The sequence below is a fragment of the Saccopteryx leptura genome, chromosome 9 (assembly GCF_036850995.1).
Source record: "Saccopteryx leptura isolate mSacLep1 chromosome 9, mSacLep1_pri_phased_curated, whole genome shotgun sequence".
Lineage (NCBI taxonomy): Eukaryota > Metazoa > Chordata > Mammalia > Chiroptera > Emballonuridae > Saccopteryx > Saccopteryx leptura.
This window is the reverse complement of record NC_089511.1, coordinates 90,389,607-90,405,316: the sequence shown is the minus strand read 5'-3', so window position 1 is coordinate 90,405,316 and position 15,710 is coordinate 90,389,607. Positions and strand designations below refer to the sequence as shown.

Genomic DNA, 15,710 nt, shown 5'->3' with positions numbered 1-15,710 from the left:
CCCCGGGCACAAGCAGGTAAGCCCTGCTCAAACCAGATGAGCCCGCGCTCAAACTGGCGACCTCAGGGTTTCAAACCTGGGTCTTTGCATCCCAGTCTGATGCTCCATCCACTATGTCACCGCCTGGTCAGGCTGGCAGCCTTTTTGTTTTGTTGGTTTCTTTTGCTGTGCAGAAGCTTTTTAGTTTCATTTGGCTTTCAATGTGGTAAAAGTGCACAAAGCATTGTTTCAGAGTGAAAACTGAAGTTGAGTAGACATAGCCCCAACTTGTCATTAATTCACCTTTCAGTGAATCTAGCCCCGGTGGACCTCAGATTTCCTGAAAAAAATGAGAGCTTGTATTAAAATGTAGTCTTCCATTTCCAGGTGTCTGTGGTATTGTTCATGCGGTACGTGCACTCTGGATTTTGGTCCAACTCCCAATCTAGATCAGAACTATGATGGGAGGAAGGGATGTGGGAGGGGGAGGCAGGCTCAGATGGAGACCTTCACTTCCAGGAGGCAGGAGAAAGTTGAGCTGGTCACTGGGAGAGTGACCTACAGTGGATCAGACCACCCAGATTCAAGGACAGACTCTTTTCCCCACCAGCTGTGTCTCTTTGAGAGCTCACATTACCTGAGTGGATATCCATATTCTTAACTAAAATGAGTGTGATAACATCACCATCACTAGATTGTTGTGAACATTAAATAAAAGAATGCGTGTGAGGTGTCGTGCCAATATAAGGTAGGTTTGTACTAAGTGGTCTACACACTTTATCACTCCCATCTCAAAGAAGCTCCTGCTCCCAGGTACCAGGGCTGACAGGAAGCAGATGTTAGTCTGAAAAGCTAACAGAGCAATGAACCTCATGGGGCCTTCCCTGGAGCTCCCAGGGTACCCTTCAGACCTGTCCAGAGCTTGGGCCCTGTGCTTTCTTGGGTGTCCAGTTGTGTCCCGTCATAGTGTAGTACATGGGTGGATAAATAAAAGAACAAATCATAGTCATCGCATCCTCCAAAGCTACGCCTGTGGCTAAGATGTCATGTCCCCACATCTATTCTTCCCCTGAGCTTTCCAGGGCTGAGTTTACACCTTGAGATGATATCATAAAGTTACCTCAGGTACGTCTGAGGAGTAGCAGCCATACTCTCACAGAGGGGTATCAAGGAGTCCCCTAAGCAAGTCCGCGAACTGCCTGGGGCATATCTGGAAGGGCTGGATCCCAGCAGCACCTGTGGCTTCCCTAGAGACAGCCTCATATCATCACGACTAAGCATGGGGTCTCCCAGAGAAGTGGAATAAAGCCGCAGGAGGTGGAGCGCTGGGTGACTGGGGGCAGCCTTGCTCTGTCCTCCAAAGCTGGCATTCAGCCTTCTTCCTGGGGCTCATTCCACTCACTGGAGACCCACCCCCATGTTTGTGGCCCTGTTTCCCTATGGCCTGCAGGATGTCAGCCTTCTAGCTCAGAAAGATGTCTCAGAGGCACCCACCTCCCTGGTCACTCATCTGGGTGGGTGGCTTGAGCTCAGCTAGAGCCTTGCAGAACTGTCAGATTCTGACATTTTGGCTCAATTCAAGATGGTCTGGAGTCATGATCAATTCCGGGGCAGACCTATATTCGGGAGTTTGATTTTGCAGGCAAATTCTATGCTCAGGCCTGACCAGGCGGTGGTGCAGTGGATAGAGCGTCGGACTGGGATGCAGAGGACCCAGGTTCGAGACCCTGTGGTCGCCAGCTTAAGCGCGGGCTCAGCTGGTTTGAGCAATAGCCCACCAGCTTGAACCCAAGGTCGCTGGCTCCAGCAAGGGTTTACTCGGTCTGCTGAAGGCCCGCGGTCAAGGCACATATGAGAAAGCAATCAATGAACAACTAAGGTGTTGCAACGCGCAATGAAAAACTAATGATTGATGCTTCTCATCTCTCTCCGTTCCTGTCTGTCTGTCCCTGTCTATCCCTCTCTCTAACTCACTCTCTGATTCTGTAAAAAAAAAAAAAAAAAAAAAAATTCTATGCTCAGTAGGAACTGCAGCCCAGAAGTATGCCTAACTGGGGAAATGCCATCCATCCATTCATCCATCCATCCATCCATCCATCCATCCATCCATCCATCCATCTTGGCTGTGCCACTTACAACTTCATTCATTTGGGGCAAGTCTTTTCACTTCCCTGAACTTTAGTTTCTTCCTCCATAAATTGAATCTAATAGCATCTGCCTCATGGGGTTGTCCTGTGGTTAACTGAGATAAACAGCATTTGTAAATTGTTTGGTGGGAAGTATGTAGTGAATGTCACTTTCCTTCTCTCTTCAGGAATAGACACACAGCTAGAAAACTATAAGAAGACACACAAATAGAAAAGTATGAAAAGACCATGTGTAATCAGGAAGTAAACTATGTAAAACCAAAAGCGATAATAATAGGAGCTCTTGCCTTGCTTTCTAACACCTAAACGGCCCTGGGAAGTTGACATTTAAAGCCACTTTGAAAACTTGAGTATCCACAAATATATTTGAACAGTTCAGTGAAGGTGCTGACCCTCCATAATAGGCTCATTTGAAATGATCCCGCTTTGCTACTTCCTTTTAGGAAGATAAACAACAGTCCACAGTGGCCGCTGTGATGTTTTCTTTTAAATCTTCCTTTCCAAATGTAGGACTTGGCTGTTGGACAATCTCCTGGGGGCTTGCTCCCCACACATGCTCTCCTTGAATGCAAGTTCTAGCTTGGAATTCTTGGGCCTCATTAAGCCCGCTGTGACTAAGTCATCCTGCCTGCTGCTAAAACTGTTTAAAATGACTTGGCAGCAACCAAATGTCAGGTCTCCCTGTTTTTTCTCAGTTCCTCCCTCTTTGTAACCCCTGCATAACTGTCATGAAGTGAGATCTTTCTGAATCCATTGCAGGACAGCCTTCCTTTCCCTTCAAATAAGCCTCATCCTGGTCTTTCCAGACAGTTAAGGGAGAGGGAAGCAGAAATTGCTCCTCTGTTAATCTCCCTCTTGAATAAGACTGAACTGAGAAAACCTCTTCCCTGCTCTCATTCTTTCCTTCCTTCCATCCCGCAGGCAACTTAACTCTTCTGCTCTGAGCTTCAGGCTGCCTTTGCCTCAGGCCTGGCTCATCACTGCTTTCCCTGTGGACCACCAGAGGTTTTTCCAAGATGGGGTGAGGGTGGAATGAAAGGTAGTAAATCTAGTCAAGCTGAAAAGCCAAGCCCTCAGAGGTTTACCACAGTCCTGTTTCAGGCTCAAGGAGAGGTCCTAGGAACTGAGTGAGAAAGAACCTGGTATCAAGACCCCTACTCTGTGCCTGACACTTGATAGAATTTCTCTCACTTGATTGTTTAATTACACAATAAATATAACTTCCTTTTGAGAAATTAGATCACTCTAAAAACACTAAAGTCTCCTGACACCCACTCTTTTTTTTTTTTTTAAGATAGAGTGAGAGACATAGAGATGAGAAGTATCAATTCATAGTTGAGGTACTTTAGTTGTTCATTGATTGCTTCTCATATGTACCTTGATGGGGGGGGCTCCAGCTGAGCCAGTGACCCCTTCTTAAGGCAGCAACCTTGGGCTCAAGCAAGTGACATTGGGCTCAAGCTAGAGATCATGTTGTCATGTCTGTGATACCACATTCAAGCTAGTGACCTCCAGGCTTCAAATCTGGGTCCTCAGCATCTCCGATCAATACTTGCACCACCTCCTGGTCAGGTATCTTGCCACCCACTTTAATCCATTCTTGTCATTCGCTCTCTCCATGGAGGGAACTACTCCTGTTTTTGTCCCAAGTATTATTGCAGGCCCTGGTGCCTAGAGTAGTGCCCAGCATTAAGTGAACACCATAGGGATATTTTGTGGGTGTGCGTTTTACGTACGTGAGATGAATCCATAGATCTCAAATATTCAGCTCCAGCTCCCTCCTTTAAGACAGTATTTAATTTTCTGAAAATGCCAGTACATTTGATAATCACTTTACTAATGAATAGCCTTGTAAAGGTTTTCCCAGGCATGTGGGCAGGCATTTCTGTGGGGTACATACTGATAAATGGAATTGCTTGGTCCCAGGGTATGTGTATTTTTAGTTTCAATAAACAGCTCACATATTACCTTCCAAAGTGATTGCACCAAAAACACACCTTCACAACAAAAGCACCTCTTCGCCCAAATTCTCACCAACACTTAAACATGACAGGTCAATTACAAAGCACTCAGCAACATGCCAGTTGTGTTCTAACTTATATATATAAAACTCATCCTGACCAGGCAGTGGCGCAATGGGATAGAGCGTCGGACTGGGATGCAGAGGACGCAGGTTCGAGACCCCGAGGTCGCCAGCTTGAGCATGGGCTCATCTGGTTTGAGCAAAGCTCACCAGCTTGGACCCAAAGTCGCTGGCTCAAGCAAGGGGTTACTCAGTCTGCTGTAGCCCTGCTGTCAAGGCACATATGAGAAAATAATCAAGGAACTAAGGTGTCGCAATGAAAAACTGATGATTGATGCTTCTCATCTCTCGCCATTCCTGTCTGTCTGTCCCTGTCTATCCCTTTCTCTGACTCTCTCTCTGTCCCTGTAAAAATAAAAAACAAAAGTCGAACAATGTGGGGATTAGGGGAGCCAATACCTTTCCTAGTTGAAAATCTACCTATAACTTTTGATTCCCCTAAAACTTAACTACTATTAGTCTACTGTTGACAGGAAGCCTTCCTGACAACCTAAACTGGATTAACACACATTTTATATTTATATTGTATTCTTACGTTAAAGTAAGCTAGAAAAATGTTCCTAAGAAAATCATAAGGAAGAGAAACTATATTTACAAAACTGAACGTATTTATTGAAAAAAAAATCCAGCTATAAGTGGACCCCATGCAATTCAAGGGTCAGCTTGGCTCCAATGAAGCAGTTCTACGATTCTTTCGGTTTTTATAGATGGGGAAACTAAGCACAAGTATTTAAATAACTTGATACCATCAAACTTTGAATTTGTGCTACATGACATCTAAAACGGTGCCGTTTCCCTCCCTTTTCAAGTGAAGAAACAGTCTTAGAAGGGAAGTGGCTTACTCCAAGTCACACAGCCAGGGTGGGGGTTGCGTGGGCAAACCCCCCTTTTTCCACTAGCACAGTTGTAGAGTGCAGGTGAGCGGAGGGGCGGGGAGGGGGGAGGAGAGCGTTGGTATCCGCCCAGCAGGTCACTCCGGAGGTCAGAGGATGGGGGCGGGATAGCGCCGCCCAAGCAGAGTGGGATACTTCTTTTATCTGCGCGCATTGGTCAGGTCAGTGTCGCCCCCCCCCCCCCTTCGCTGGCTCCCCGGGGCGGAGGGAGCGGAGACCGCGCCTGCTCGTAGGCGCCCTCTGGCCTTCCCCGGGGAGCGCTCGGCTTGGCGCCCCCAGCAGAGTAACGGGTCGCGGGGAGGGTGACGGTAAGGGCAGGAGCTGGGCCGACCGCTCCCGCGCGCAGAGATAAAAGCTGGCCGGCGCGGTCTGCCAGAGTCATCTGCGCGTTCTCCTGTAGATTAGCAGGGTCTGCCCGCAAGCCGGGATGCCCGCGGCTTGGGGCCTGGACGGAGCGTGAGGGCGAGGGAGCCCGGACTGGCGGTTCCGCGCTCGCGCCACTCCCGGCTGGGCACTGCCCACGGGGGCGCCGGCAGCTGGCGGCGTAGCTGCCATGGGGCTGTGCTGCTGCAAGGACTGCAGAGGACACCTGCGAGCGCCCAAAGGTAACTCTTGGGCGCGCACGTGCACCGCGGGCTCGGGACCCTGCGCTCCGGTGTGGGGCGCGCCGCCGCTCCCTCCCACTGCGGCTGGGGGCTGCCGGCCCCTCGTCGGGGACTTGCCTGCCATTGTCCCAGGACCACCTGACACCTGCCTCAGCCTCACACAGGGCTCAGGTGTGGCTTCATGTCCCCGAGTCTCCGGACTTGGCAGTGCGCGTCCAGTTGCTCCTTTCGCCTCGCGCTGCCGTCTGGGGCCTGGAGTCCGGCCCAGGACAGGAGGGCAGCGGACCGCGCGCCGCTGCGGGTCTGCCAAGTTCACCACCGGGGCGGAGGTTCTCTGCGGAGGGAGTCCGGCCGCTCCTGGCACCGCCCCTTCGGCTTAATCGCCCGGGAGCGGGCCCATTCATTCTCTTTGCCGCCTCTGTCACCAGCTAGGACCCGGGGACCCTGACTCCGATTTTTCCAAAAGTCTCAGCGGAACCTGCGAGGGGAGCTGCCTGCAGAGCGCAGCGCAGCAGCGGGGAGAGGGCTGGCTCCAAGCAGAAAAAACGCCAAGGACGTAGGCGGCCGCTTGAGGTCTGGCCTCCTTGCCCAGTCGTTCTTCCGATTTAACCTGTGACTGAGACGATCGCGATGATTTTCTGAAACGTAGATGGGCGTCTCTATACAGCGGCTCTTTCCACATTCGTCTGACCCTAAAATTCATCCGCTCCCCGCCCCTTCGTAAACACTCAGATCTCTGGGCCATATCGCACCTGAAGAGGCTGGATAGGCTGTGGGGATGGGCCTCGTAGCTGTGTGTTTAAGGACTTCTCCAAGTGACTGCTATGGCCAGGTGAGCTGGAAAGCCTTGCCTGTAAACTGTAAGGTAAGTGCAGGCTTTACCAGCATGGGCGCCAGCTCCCTGTTGCTTGAAAATTGTATCTTGAATCCAGATATAGGAAAGGTATGTGAATGCGTCAAGCAGCTCGAGGGACTCTTGTCCAGTAATAATGACATACCTGTGCAGGCCCCTTTCACAAGGGGTCCGCAGTAGCTTATAGCATGTATCATAAATAAATAGGAAAAGCTAAATGGGATCTTACATTTAAGCAGAAAGGACATTTGGAGCAAAGAAAGAGAAGTGAATCCTGAAATGAGAAAGATCCTGTTTGTAGTTGAGCCATTCATTGTGTAGCTAAAACCAAATAGTAAATGGGAATAGTCTCATGGTGGTGTTCACAAGCGACGGTTGTTCTAACATTTGATTTAAAGAAGAAAAAAATTTTTGCACGTGGGTTTTACATGTTTAGAGGGGACTGAAGGCAGGCCTGTCTTGGCTGTTTCAACAGGACTCAGACACCAGGGTCTGGCTGCATGCTGGTTGAGCGTAGATCAAGGCCTAGAGCAAAACAAGAAAGATTATACTGGGTGGGTGGGCTGTCTGGGCTGGAGCAGGTTTTGTCCTTCCTGACCCTTCCTCAGGAAACAAGGCAGAGAACAGAGCCTGAGTCCCAGAAGCATGGGTGGATTACAAGGCTTTAGTCTCTTACCTACTCTACTTGCAGCCCCATAAGGGAGCCAGGGACAACTCCTGCTACTTTGGGGCTGTGCTCCAGTCTGTACTGATCCAGGTGAAGAACAGGTCTGGTATAGGAGAATTTCTCAGCTTGTCCCCACCCTCCCACCCACCTCCAGGAGCAGGGACCCGGTCTGAAGGGCTCACATGGTACCCCAGCCCTTGTAAATTGGCAAGGCTGTCACAGCCTGGTACCTGGGACAAGCTGGGCCAGGAGCACTGTGGTGTTAGAGTGCACTTGCCCAAAGCAGGCAGCCAGCCACTGTGAAGTGGGAAGGATCATCTATGATTCAAGGAAAGCAGCCATTTGGTTTTTTAACATAAAATCTCTAAATGTTTAGGAGTTGCCTCTTTTAACAAATTTGAACTTGTGGCCAGTCTGGCTAGGTAGTGGACAGTTTGGACCAACGTTCAAAATGAGTTCTGCCATACACCGGGGAGAGGATTTATTGGTCAAATAACCTCAGAAATTGTGAGTCATCAAAGTTGGGGAGGTTTTTCACTGCAAGACTTCTCAGAGCTTATACCACCTTGATATGATTGTGTGTCTCTAAGTCAGGTGGTTGGTAGGCACGCTCTCCAGGCCTTTGCCCAGGGAGCCCACTTTTCATGGAGCAGCTCATGACACCCACATCTTGCGACGCATTTTGAGAAATTCTGCTTTTAGACATTAACTGATTCACTTGCCATTGCAGAGATGTCATGCTTCTGTTCCCAAGCAGGGAGGGTTGTGTGTATGTGTGTGCTGTGTGCTCAGGACTTTCCAGAGCAGAGATGTCGTGCTTCTGTTCCCAAGCAGGGAGGGTTGTGTGTATGTGTGTGCTGTGTGTTCAGGACTTTCCAGAGCAGAAATGTTTATATGTATTTTATTTAAGAAAAGATCAAAAGAGAGTCTATTAGTCATTGATAGAGTTTAAAATTTCCCAATACAATGGCTGTTATTAAGTTTATTCTTGGATATTTCTGAATCAGAACTTTTATAACAGGATATTTGACCATGTTGTCCCTATGTCAAAATGTACTCATTAAAGTAGAAAAACTCAAATAATAAATCACAAACACCATGAAGAAAGCAGCAAAAATATATCATGTGCCAGAGTCCCCATAGTGCTTTTAAAATCCAAAGCCTGTGAGAATGTTGTCCAGGAACAAGGTTGCAGGTTCGATTCCCAGCCAGGGCACACATGGGAAGCAGCGAATGAGTGGAAAGACAAATGAATGCTTCCTTTCCCCCTTCCCTTCTCTCTCCCTTCCACTCTCTGTCTCTCTGAAAATAAAAAATTAAGGCCTGGTCAGATATCTCAGTTGGTTGGAGTGTCGCCGTGGAGCACGGAGGTTGCTGGTTCAATTCCATGGTCAGGGCACACATGGGAGCAGCTGGACGTTCCTGTCTCTCTCTCCCTGCCTCTCTCAATAAATAAATAAAATAAAATAAAGTAAAATAAAGTAAAGTAAAAAAGTCAAATAAAATCTAGAGCACTCTCCCAGGAGACACAGGCTATCCCCAGTAGTTGCAGAGCGTGGGCGGAGATGCCCAGGTGCTTTTCAGAGTGAGAGGCTGTGATATTAATGACACCGTCAGATACAAGGCACCTGGCTGCAGATGGAGAAGCTGCAAGGTCAGTGGACAGGATCTGATGGGCATGTGGGGAAGTGCTACTCCTTCAGGCAGAGGCAATGTACTTGTTCTGAACTCTGCGGACATCGTCTGATCTCACTGTTTCTGGTGATGTTTCAGACGCTCTGCCACATAGAGCTTGGTGTGTATGTGGGGAGGGGCTCTGTGGTGGCAAATTTCATTTTTTTCAACTTTGCACTGTGGCCCAAGGCTGAGACGTGGTGGAAGTGGGACAAGAGTATTGCACTGAGGTAGCTTTTATTTGAGGCCAGAGAGGACTCCAGGGCAGACTGGCGGGCCCCACTCGCACCTTTGCGGAGTGCTGGCCTCCTGCTGCCACTTCACCCTCACATCCTCCCCCCTCCCGTAACACTTCCCACTGGTTTCAGCACGGGAGCCTTCTCTGTCTTCTGGGATCTTGCTCCCTGCCATGTCCCCTCTTTCCCCAACACCCCCACCCTTTCTTCCACTGGATTCTCATTCGCCCACAAGCCTGCCTGAGTCATTCATCAGAACATTTTTCAAAAAGTCAATCTCTTTTCCCTGTGTGCTCACAAGCCCTGCCCCTCTCTCCTTTCCTCTGCCCCCAGGTCCCCAGGAGTAGTCTGCCTGGCCTACCTTCCCCCTGTCGTCTTTCTGCACTTATCCCTGTCACCATGCTGGACCTGGTGCCCAGTCCTGGCTCTCTGAGCACCTGAGAGCCCAGGACTTCTACCTCTCCTTGGCCCGCCCCTCTCCACCACCCTGCCCCCTTTAGCACACTGCACTCAGCTGGTAATTCTGTTGTTTCACCTTCTGAGCTCTTTCCATCAGTATCCCCCAGGTCCCTGGGGTTTCATCGCCTCTGAGCCACAGCCCCTGGAATCGTCTGCAATGCCTATCTCCGGCTTGCAAATTCAGTACTTAGGCTGGAGTTCTGCATTCCTGTCTGCCCTCCTCCAGGTTTCCTGGCTCTCAGCCCTGCCCTCTGCTTCATTTCCCACCACCAAAGGTTGATGTCTCCTGTGCTCTTGCCCAGGACAGTGTCCCCATCCCTGCCTCCGAGGCTACTGTGGCACCTGTACAGACCCTCATCATCTCGACTGTGCTGGCTTTCTGCCTGGTATTCTGAGTTCATCCTTGTTTTTTCTATTCCATTGCCCAGACCAGCACCTCATGCATAGCCCTTGTCGTGTTATGTCCCTTCTCAGATTCTGCCTTGGCCACACAGTGCCTCTAGAACAAAGCCCTGCTGGTGTTGAGTGTCACCCTCTCATCCCCCTTTCGTGATCCCAATTCATTTCCTTCTCCAGGGCCCGGTTGGTCTGGGACTGTCACCCTAGCTCATAGTCATCTTGTCACTGCTGTGATCTGGCACCATGCTCAGCAGAGACTCCATGCTCAGTGGACATTGGCAAGAGAGCAACGGGTGTAGCAGAGACAGGGAAAACGATTATGCTCACCTTCACCTGTCCATGGCATCTTCACCTGTCCGTGTCACCTTCAGGACCCCAGCGGTAGCCCAGTTGGGAGAGTCTAGCCCCGCTTGGTGTAGCTCTCTGTTGTGATACAGTGAGGCACTGGGCATGGGCTCTGTGATCCTTCCCTGGTGGACAAAGTCTTTGTCAGGGCACCTGGCAGCCAGGGTGCAGAGGCCAGTGGGCCAGGCAGGAGCACGGCTGCCCTGCACTCAGTGCCCCTTCCTGTCCCAGAGGGAGGTGGAGAGAGGTGTAGTCATCACTGAGTGGGGATGATGGAACTGGTTCTATTATGTAAATTCCCAGACAGCCTCTGAGCCCACCTTCTGGAGAAAGTTCCGTTTTTCATGAAGTCTTATAAGATCACTGGTAGGCCTCCTTCCTGGTATGAAGATCAAGAGCTGGGGGGGTGCGGCATCTGCCCCCACTGTGCTCATTGCCTGGCCAGGTGGAGACCCAGGAAACAGTCAGTGATGCTGCAGGCCAAGAAGAAGTGCATTGACACAAGCAAGACTGAGTGGGTTCAGAGAATGCCCAGGCTGACGGGCGCCTGTGCTGAGTCTTAAGGGAGGAGCAGCCAGCGCAGCAGAGGCAGTAAGGAGGTGTCTCTAGGCCCCCGGCAGTAGGAGCAGTGGGGGGCTGCTGCGGCTGGGCCAGCGCAGGATCCATTTCACCCCCCCACTGCTCCTTCTCTGTGGACACCCCCAGGGACCTGCACAAGCAGGTGCTCCCCAGCTCGCTTCTGCCCCCACCCACTCTGCCCTCTTGCTAGCAAACTTCAGAACCATGGATCATTTCTTAGTCCAGGCTCGCTCTGAGCATCAGACCCACTTGACTCCTCCATTGGGTGTCTTTTGGATTACAGATGTGCCGAAGCTAATCAGACTAAACTGGACTCTTGACTTTGTCCTTCTGCTCCAGTTTGCTGTCCCAAGTCCCACCATGTCTATTTCCACAATGTGTCTGAGTCCCCCTGCTTGTCTGTCTCCCGTGCCAAGCAGCCTGTCCAGCTGTCAGTATGCTGTTTCGCTGCACTCATGACCTCTTGATGGGTCTTCCCCTTGGACCTGCCTCGGCCCATTCCCTAGCAGCAGCAGTGACTGTCCAAGTTGCCCACGGGCTTGCATTGCTTCCGGAACACAGATGCTCAGAATGGAATGGCATCCACAGTGAACTCTTAGGCCTTAGACTGCAGGGACTGCTCTCATGGGCAAGGGTGCTAAGGCCTCCCCTCTGTAGCTCAGGGTTTGCATGGGGCCTACTCTGTTTCTGAGAAGTGTCCCTTTTTGTTACTTCTTTTTCATTCAAGTGTCATGGGCAGAGGGCAGTCCTGTGAATTTTTCAAGAAGCACCAGCCTCAGGCAGAGGATTTGGTTCCATTTCCTGGCCAGGCGACCACAGACTGACTGCCTGTCACTTCTCTGATCCTTGGCATCCCCATCTATAAATAGAGACAGGTATGTCGACCTCAAGGGTTGTCAGAAGGCCCAGTGATAGTCCCAGCTCCACCCCTTTCTAGCTTGGTTACCACTCAGAATCTTAGTTAACTCCTTTGTAAAGAGGAAACCAGCAAGACACCTGATCTGCGGGGTTTGTGTCAGCCTCAAGCTCAGGTGTTCTCTGAAGAAGCATGGAGCTTCTCTGTGGTTCTAGTAGCAGACATTAGAAGGACAAATGCCCTTTCCCTGCCACTGAGGGAGGGGCTCAGCCAGCGGTCATTTGGTTGTGTGTGTGTGTGGGGGGGATGTAAGACAGCAAGGTCAGTGGCTCCCCTTGGACAAAGTTTATGAGCAGGTCTGTTTAACCAGCACATAGCCACAGTCAACACTGCTGACCCCTGGGGGCTGGTGGGGGGATGGCGGTGGTGTTGGTGGACTTATGGCCCCAGAGAAGAGCCAGTCCTGGAGAAGCCTGAAGTCCATTATATTGACCATTAGGGTCAGAAGCTTTCCAGACAGCTCAAGAGTCCTGAACTCCTCAAGGGACAAAGAAAATGTCTGGTGGGGTATTTTCTCATCTTGTTAGTCTGTGGTCCTTGCACCTGTAAGGGGATTCTTCTTCAGGAATCCTGAGGCCAAAGTGAGGAACATGCAAATGAAGTGAACCCCTAAAATAGTTCTCCTTACCCTGCCTTCCCCAGCCCAGCTCTGCAGCTTGTGCTTACCCTGACTCAGTTACATCTTTCGCATGAGCTCTCCCACAAACACCCCGTCTCCAGACTCTTTTTTTTTTTTTTAACAGAGACAGAGAGAGAGAGAGTCAGAGAGAGGGATAGATAAGGACAGACAGACAGGAACGGAGAGAGATGAGAAGCATCAATCATTAGTTTTTCGTTGGGACACCTAAGTTGTTCATTGATTGCTTTCTCACATGTGCCTTGACCATGGGGCTACAGCAGACTGAGTAACCCCTTGCTGGAGCCAGCGACCTTGGGTCCAAGCTGGTGAGCTTCTGCTCAAACCAGATTAGTCGGCGCTCAAGCCGGCGACCTCAGGGTCTCGAACTTGGGTCCTCCGCATCCCAGTCCAACACTCTATCCACTGCGCCACCACCTGGTCAGGCTCCAGACTCTTTTTGAAACAGCTTTAAGATTTCACATATCAGAATTTATCCACTTAGAAGACTGTACCACTCAGTAATTTTAGCATATTCACAGTTTTGCAACCATCACCATAATCTTTTCTTTTTCTATTGGTGAGAAGAAGGGAGATAGTGAGGTAGACTCCTACATGTGCCCCAGCCAGGATCTACCCAGTAACCCTGTCTGGGGCTGATGCTTAGTACTGAGCTATTTTTAGTGCCTGAGGCCAATGAGCTTGGACCAGCTGAGCCATCCTCAGTGTCCGGGGCCACACTTGAACCAGTTGAGTCACTGGCTGCAGGAGGGGAAGAAGGAAAGAAGAGGAGACACGGAAGAAGCAGATGGTTGCTTATCCTGTGTGCCCCGACCAGGAATCGAACTCGGGACATCCAGATGCTGGGCCAACACTCTACCACTGACACCATAATCTAATTTTAAACATTTTCATTACACTCCAAACAAACCCCATGCCCATATGCTGTCACTTCCCATTCCTAAGACCACGCTCCCCCTTTGTCCTGTACACCAGGTGCTCCACTAAACTACTTTTCTATAATATTTGGTCTTTTGTGATTGACTTCTTTAACTTAGCATATTTTTTTCAAGGTTCATCCATGTTGTAGCATGTATCACCACTTCATTTCATGGTTGAATATAGTCTTAATATGAATATACCACATTTTATTTAACCATTCTTCGGTTGATAAATGGTTTTGGATTGCATTTTGCTAGTATTTTTTTTATTTCATCACAATTTTATTTACTCTGATATTTGTCTCTGGGAGGACAAAACATTAAGAAAGCAATTGATGTTTTGCAGTTGAGTGACATGTAGTAATCGTGAGCATTCTATAATGGGCTCTCTTCCCAGGTTCATGTCCTGGCTCTTTCCTTGGTACCATATTTTGTCCTTTGACACATTTTGCTAGTGTTTCATTGTGGATTTGTGTGTGTGTTTATAAATGGTGTGGTTTGTAGTTTTCTCACAATGTCTTGTTTGGTTATCAGAGCAATACTGGTGGCACGGGAGTTGGGCACTGTTCACTCCTCTTCTATTTTTTGGAACTGTTTGTGAACAGTTGATATTAATTCTTCAAATGCTTGGCAGAATTCACCAGTGAAACTGTCTTGTATTAATTCTCTTTAAATGATTGCTAGAATTCTTCAGTGAAATATTTTTAGGCCTATTGAAATTATTCAGCTCTTGTTAAAGGTTTATTTAGATTTTCTATTTCTTGAGTTGGTTTTGGTAATTTATGTCTTTCTAGATTTTGTCTATTTTATTTAAGTTATATAATTGTTGGCATACAGTTTTTTGAATATTATTCCCTTAGGATCCTTTTTATTTCTGTGAGATTGGCAGAGCTGTCTGCTCTTGCATTCTCAACTTCAGTCATTTGAGCCTTCTCCTATTTTACTTGGTCACTCCAGCTAGTTTGTCAAATGCGGTAATCTTTTCAAAGAACCAACTTCTATTTTTATTGACTTTTCTCTATTCTTTTTAGTCTTTATATTATTTATTTTCACTCTAATCTTTTTTTTTGACAGAGACAGATAGAGAGTCAGAGAGAGGGATGGATAGGGACAGGCATACAGGAAGGGAGAGAGATGAGAAGCATCAATTCTTCATTGCAGCTCCTTAGTTGTTCATTGATTGCTTTCTCATATGTGCCTTGACTGGGGGGCTACAGCAGAATGAGTGACCCCTTGCTCAAGCCAGCGACCTTGGGCTCAAGCCAGTGACCTTGGACTTCAAGCCAGCAACGTTGGACTTCAAGCCAGTGATCTTTGGGCTCAAGCCATTGACCATGGGGTCATGTCTATGATCCCATGCTCAAGCCAGTGACCCCTTGCTCAAGCTGGTGAGCCCATGCTCAAGCCAGATGAGCCCATGCTCAAGCCAACAACCTCAGGGTTTTGAACCTGGCTTCTCCGGGTCCCAGTTCGACGCTCTATTCACTGCTCCACTGCCTGGTCAGGCTCACTCTAATCTTAATTATTTCTTTCCATCTGTTTATTTTGGTTTGGTCAGGTTTTTTTCTAGTTTCTTAAGGTATAATGTTAGGTTATTGATTTGAGATCTTTTACTCTTTTAATATTCCTTTTTAAAAATTTATTGATTGATTTTAGAGGAAGGAAGGGGAGGAGAGAGAGAGAGAGAGAGAGAGAGAAACATTAGTCTATTCCTGCAGGTGTCCTGACTGGGGATCGAACCCACAGCCCTTTGCATATTGGGACAATATTCCAACCAAGTGAGACATCCAGCCTGGGCCAGATCTTTTTTCATTTATAATGTAATGAAATTTACATTATGAATTTATAGCTATAAGTTTCCTTTTAAGCACTCTGCATCCCATAAGTTTTAATATGTTGTGTTTTCATTTTTTTAGAGTTTTTTTAAAGATTTTATTTATTCCTTTTAGAGAGGGGGAGAGAGAGAGAGAGAGAGAGAGAAAAGGGAGGAGGAGCAGGAAGCATCAACTCCCATATGTGCCTTGACTAGTCAAGCCCAGCGTTTCAGACCAGTGACCTCAGTGTTCCAGGTCGAGACTTTATCCACTGCGCCACCACATGTCAGGCATGCTTTCATTTTTATTCACCTTCAAGGGTTTCGTAAATTTCTGTTGTGAATTCTTCTTTGGTTATTTATGACTGAGTTGCTTAACTTTCACATACTTATGAATTCTCCATATTTTCTTTTTTAATTGATTTCTAATTCTATTGTTCTGTAGTTGGTGAATATACTTTCATATTTTGTTTTAGTCAATTCTTGAAGTGTTAAAAGCTTGGTT

General features: G+C 48.5%; 1 protein-coding gene across 8 annotated transcripts in view; it reads left to right on the top strand.

Annotated features, from left to right (window-relative positions):
* Positions 1-15,710, top strand: part of ARHGAP22 (Rho GTPase activating protein 22) — a 215,139-nt gene that overhangs the window by 121,520 nt on the left and 77,909 nt on the right. The window contains exon 1 of one of the 8 annotated variants that reach the window (XM_066349410.1): positions 5,231-5,263. The exons of 4 other annotated variants lie outside the window; for them this stretch is intronic. Coding sequence is in view for 1 of the 4 variants with exons in the window: in XM_066349408.1 (XP_066205505.1) it covers positions 5,656-5,707 (52 nt within the window). In the remaining 3 variants the exon portion in view is untranslated. Of the gene's footprint in view, positions 1-5,230; positions 5,264-5,381; positions 5,708-6,379; positions 6,573-15,710 lie in introns of those variants that run through there. 3 more of the 8 variants (XM_066349408.1, XM_066349406.1, XM_066349409.1) reach the window with 3 other exon arrangements.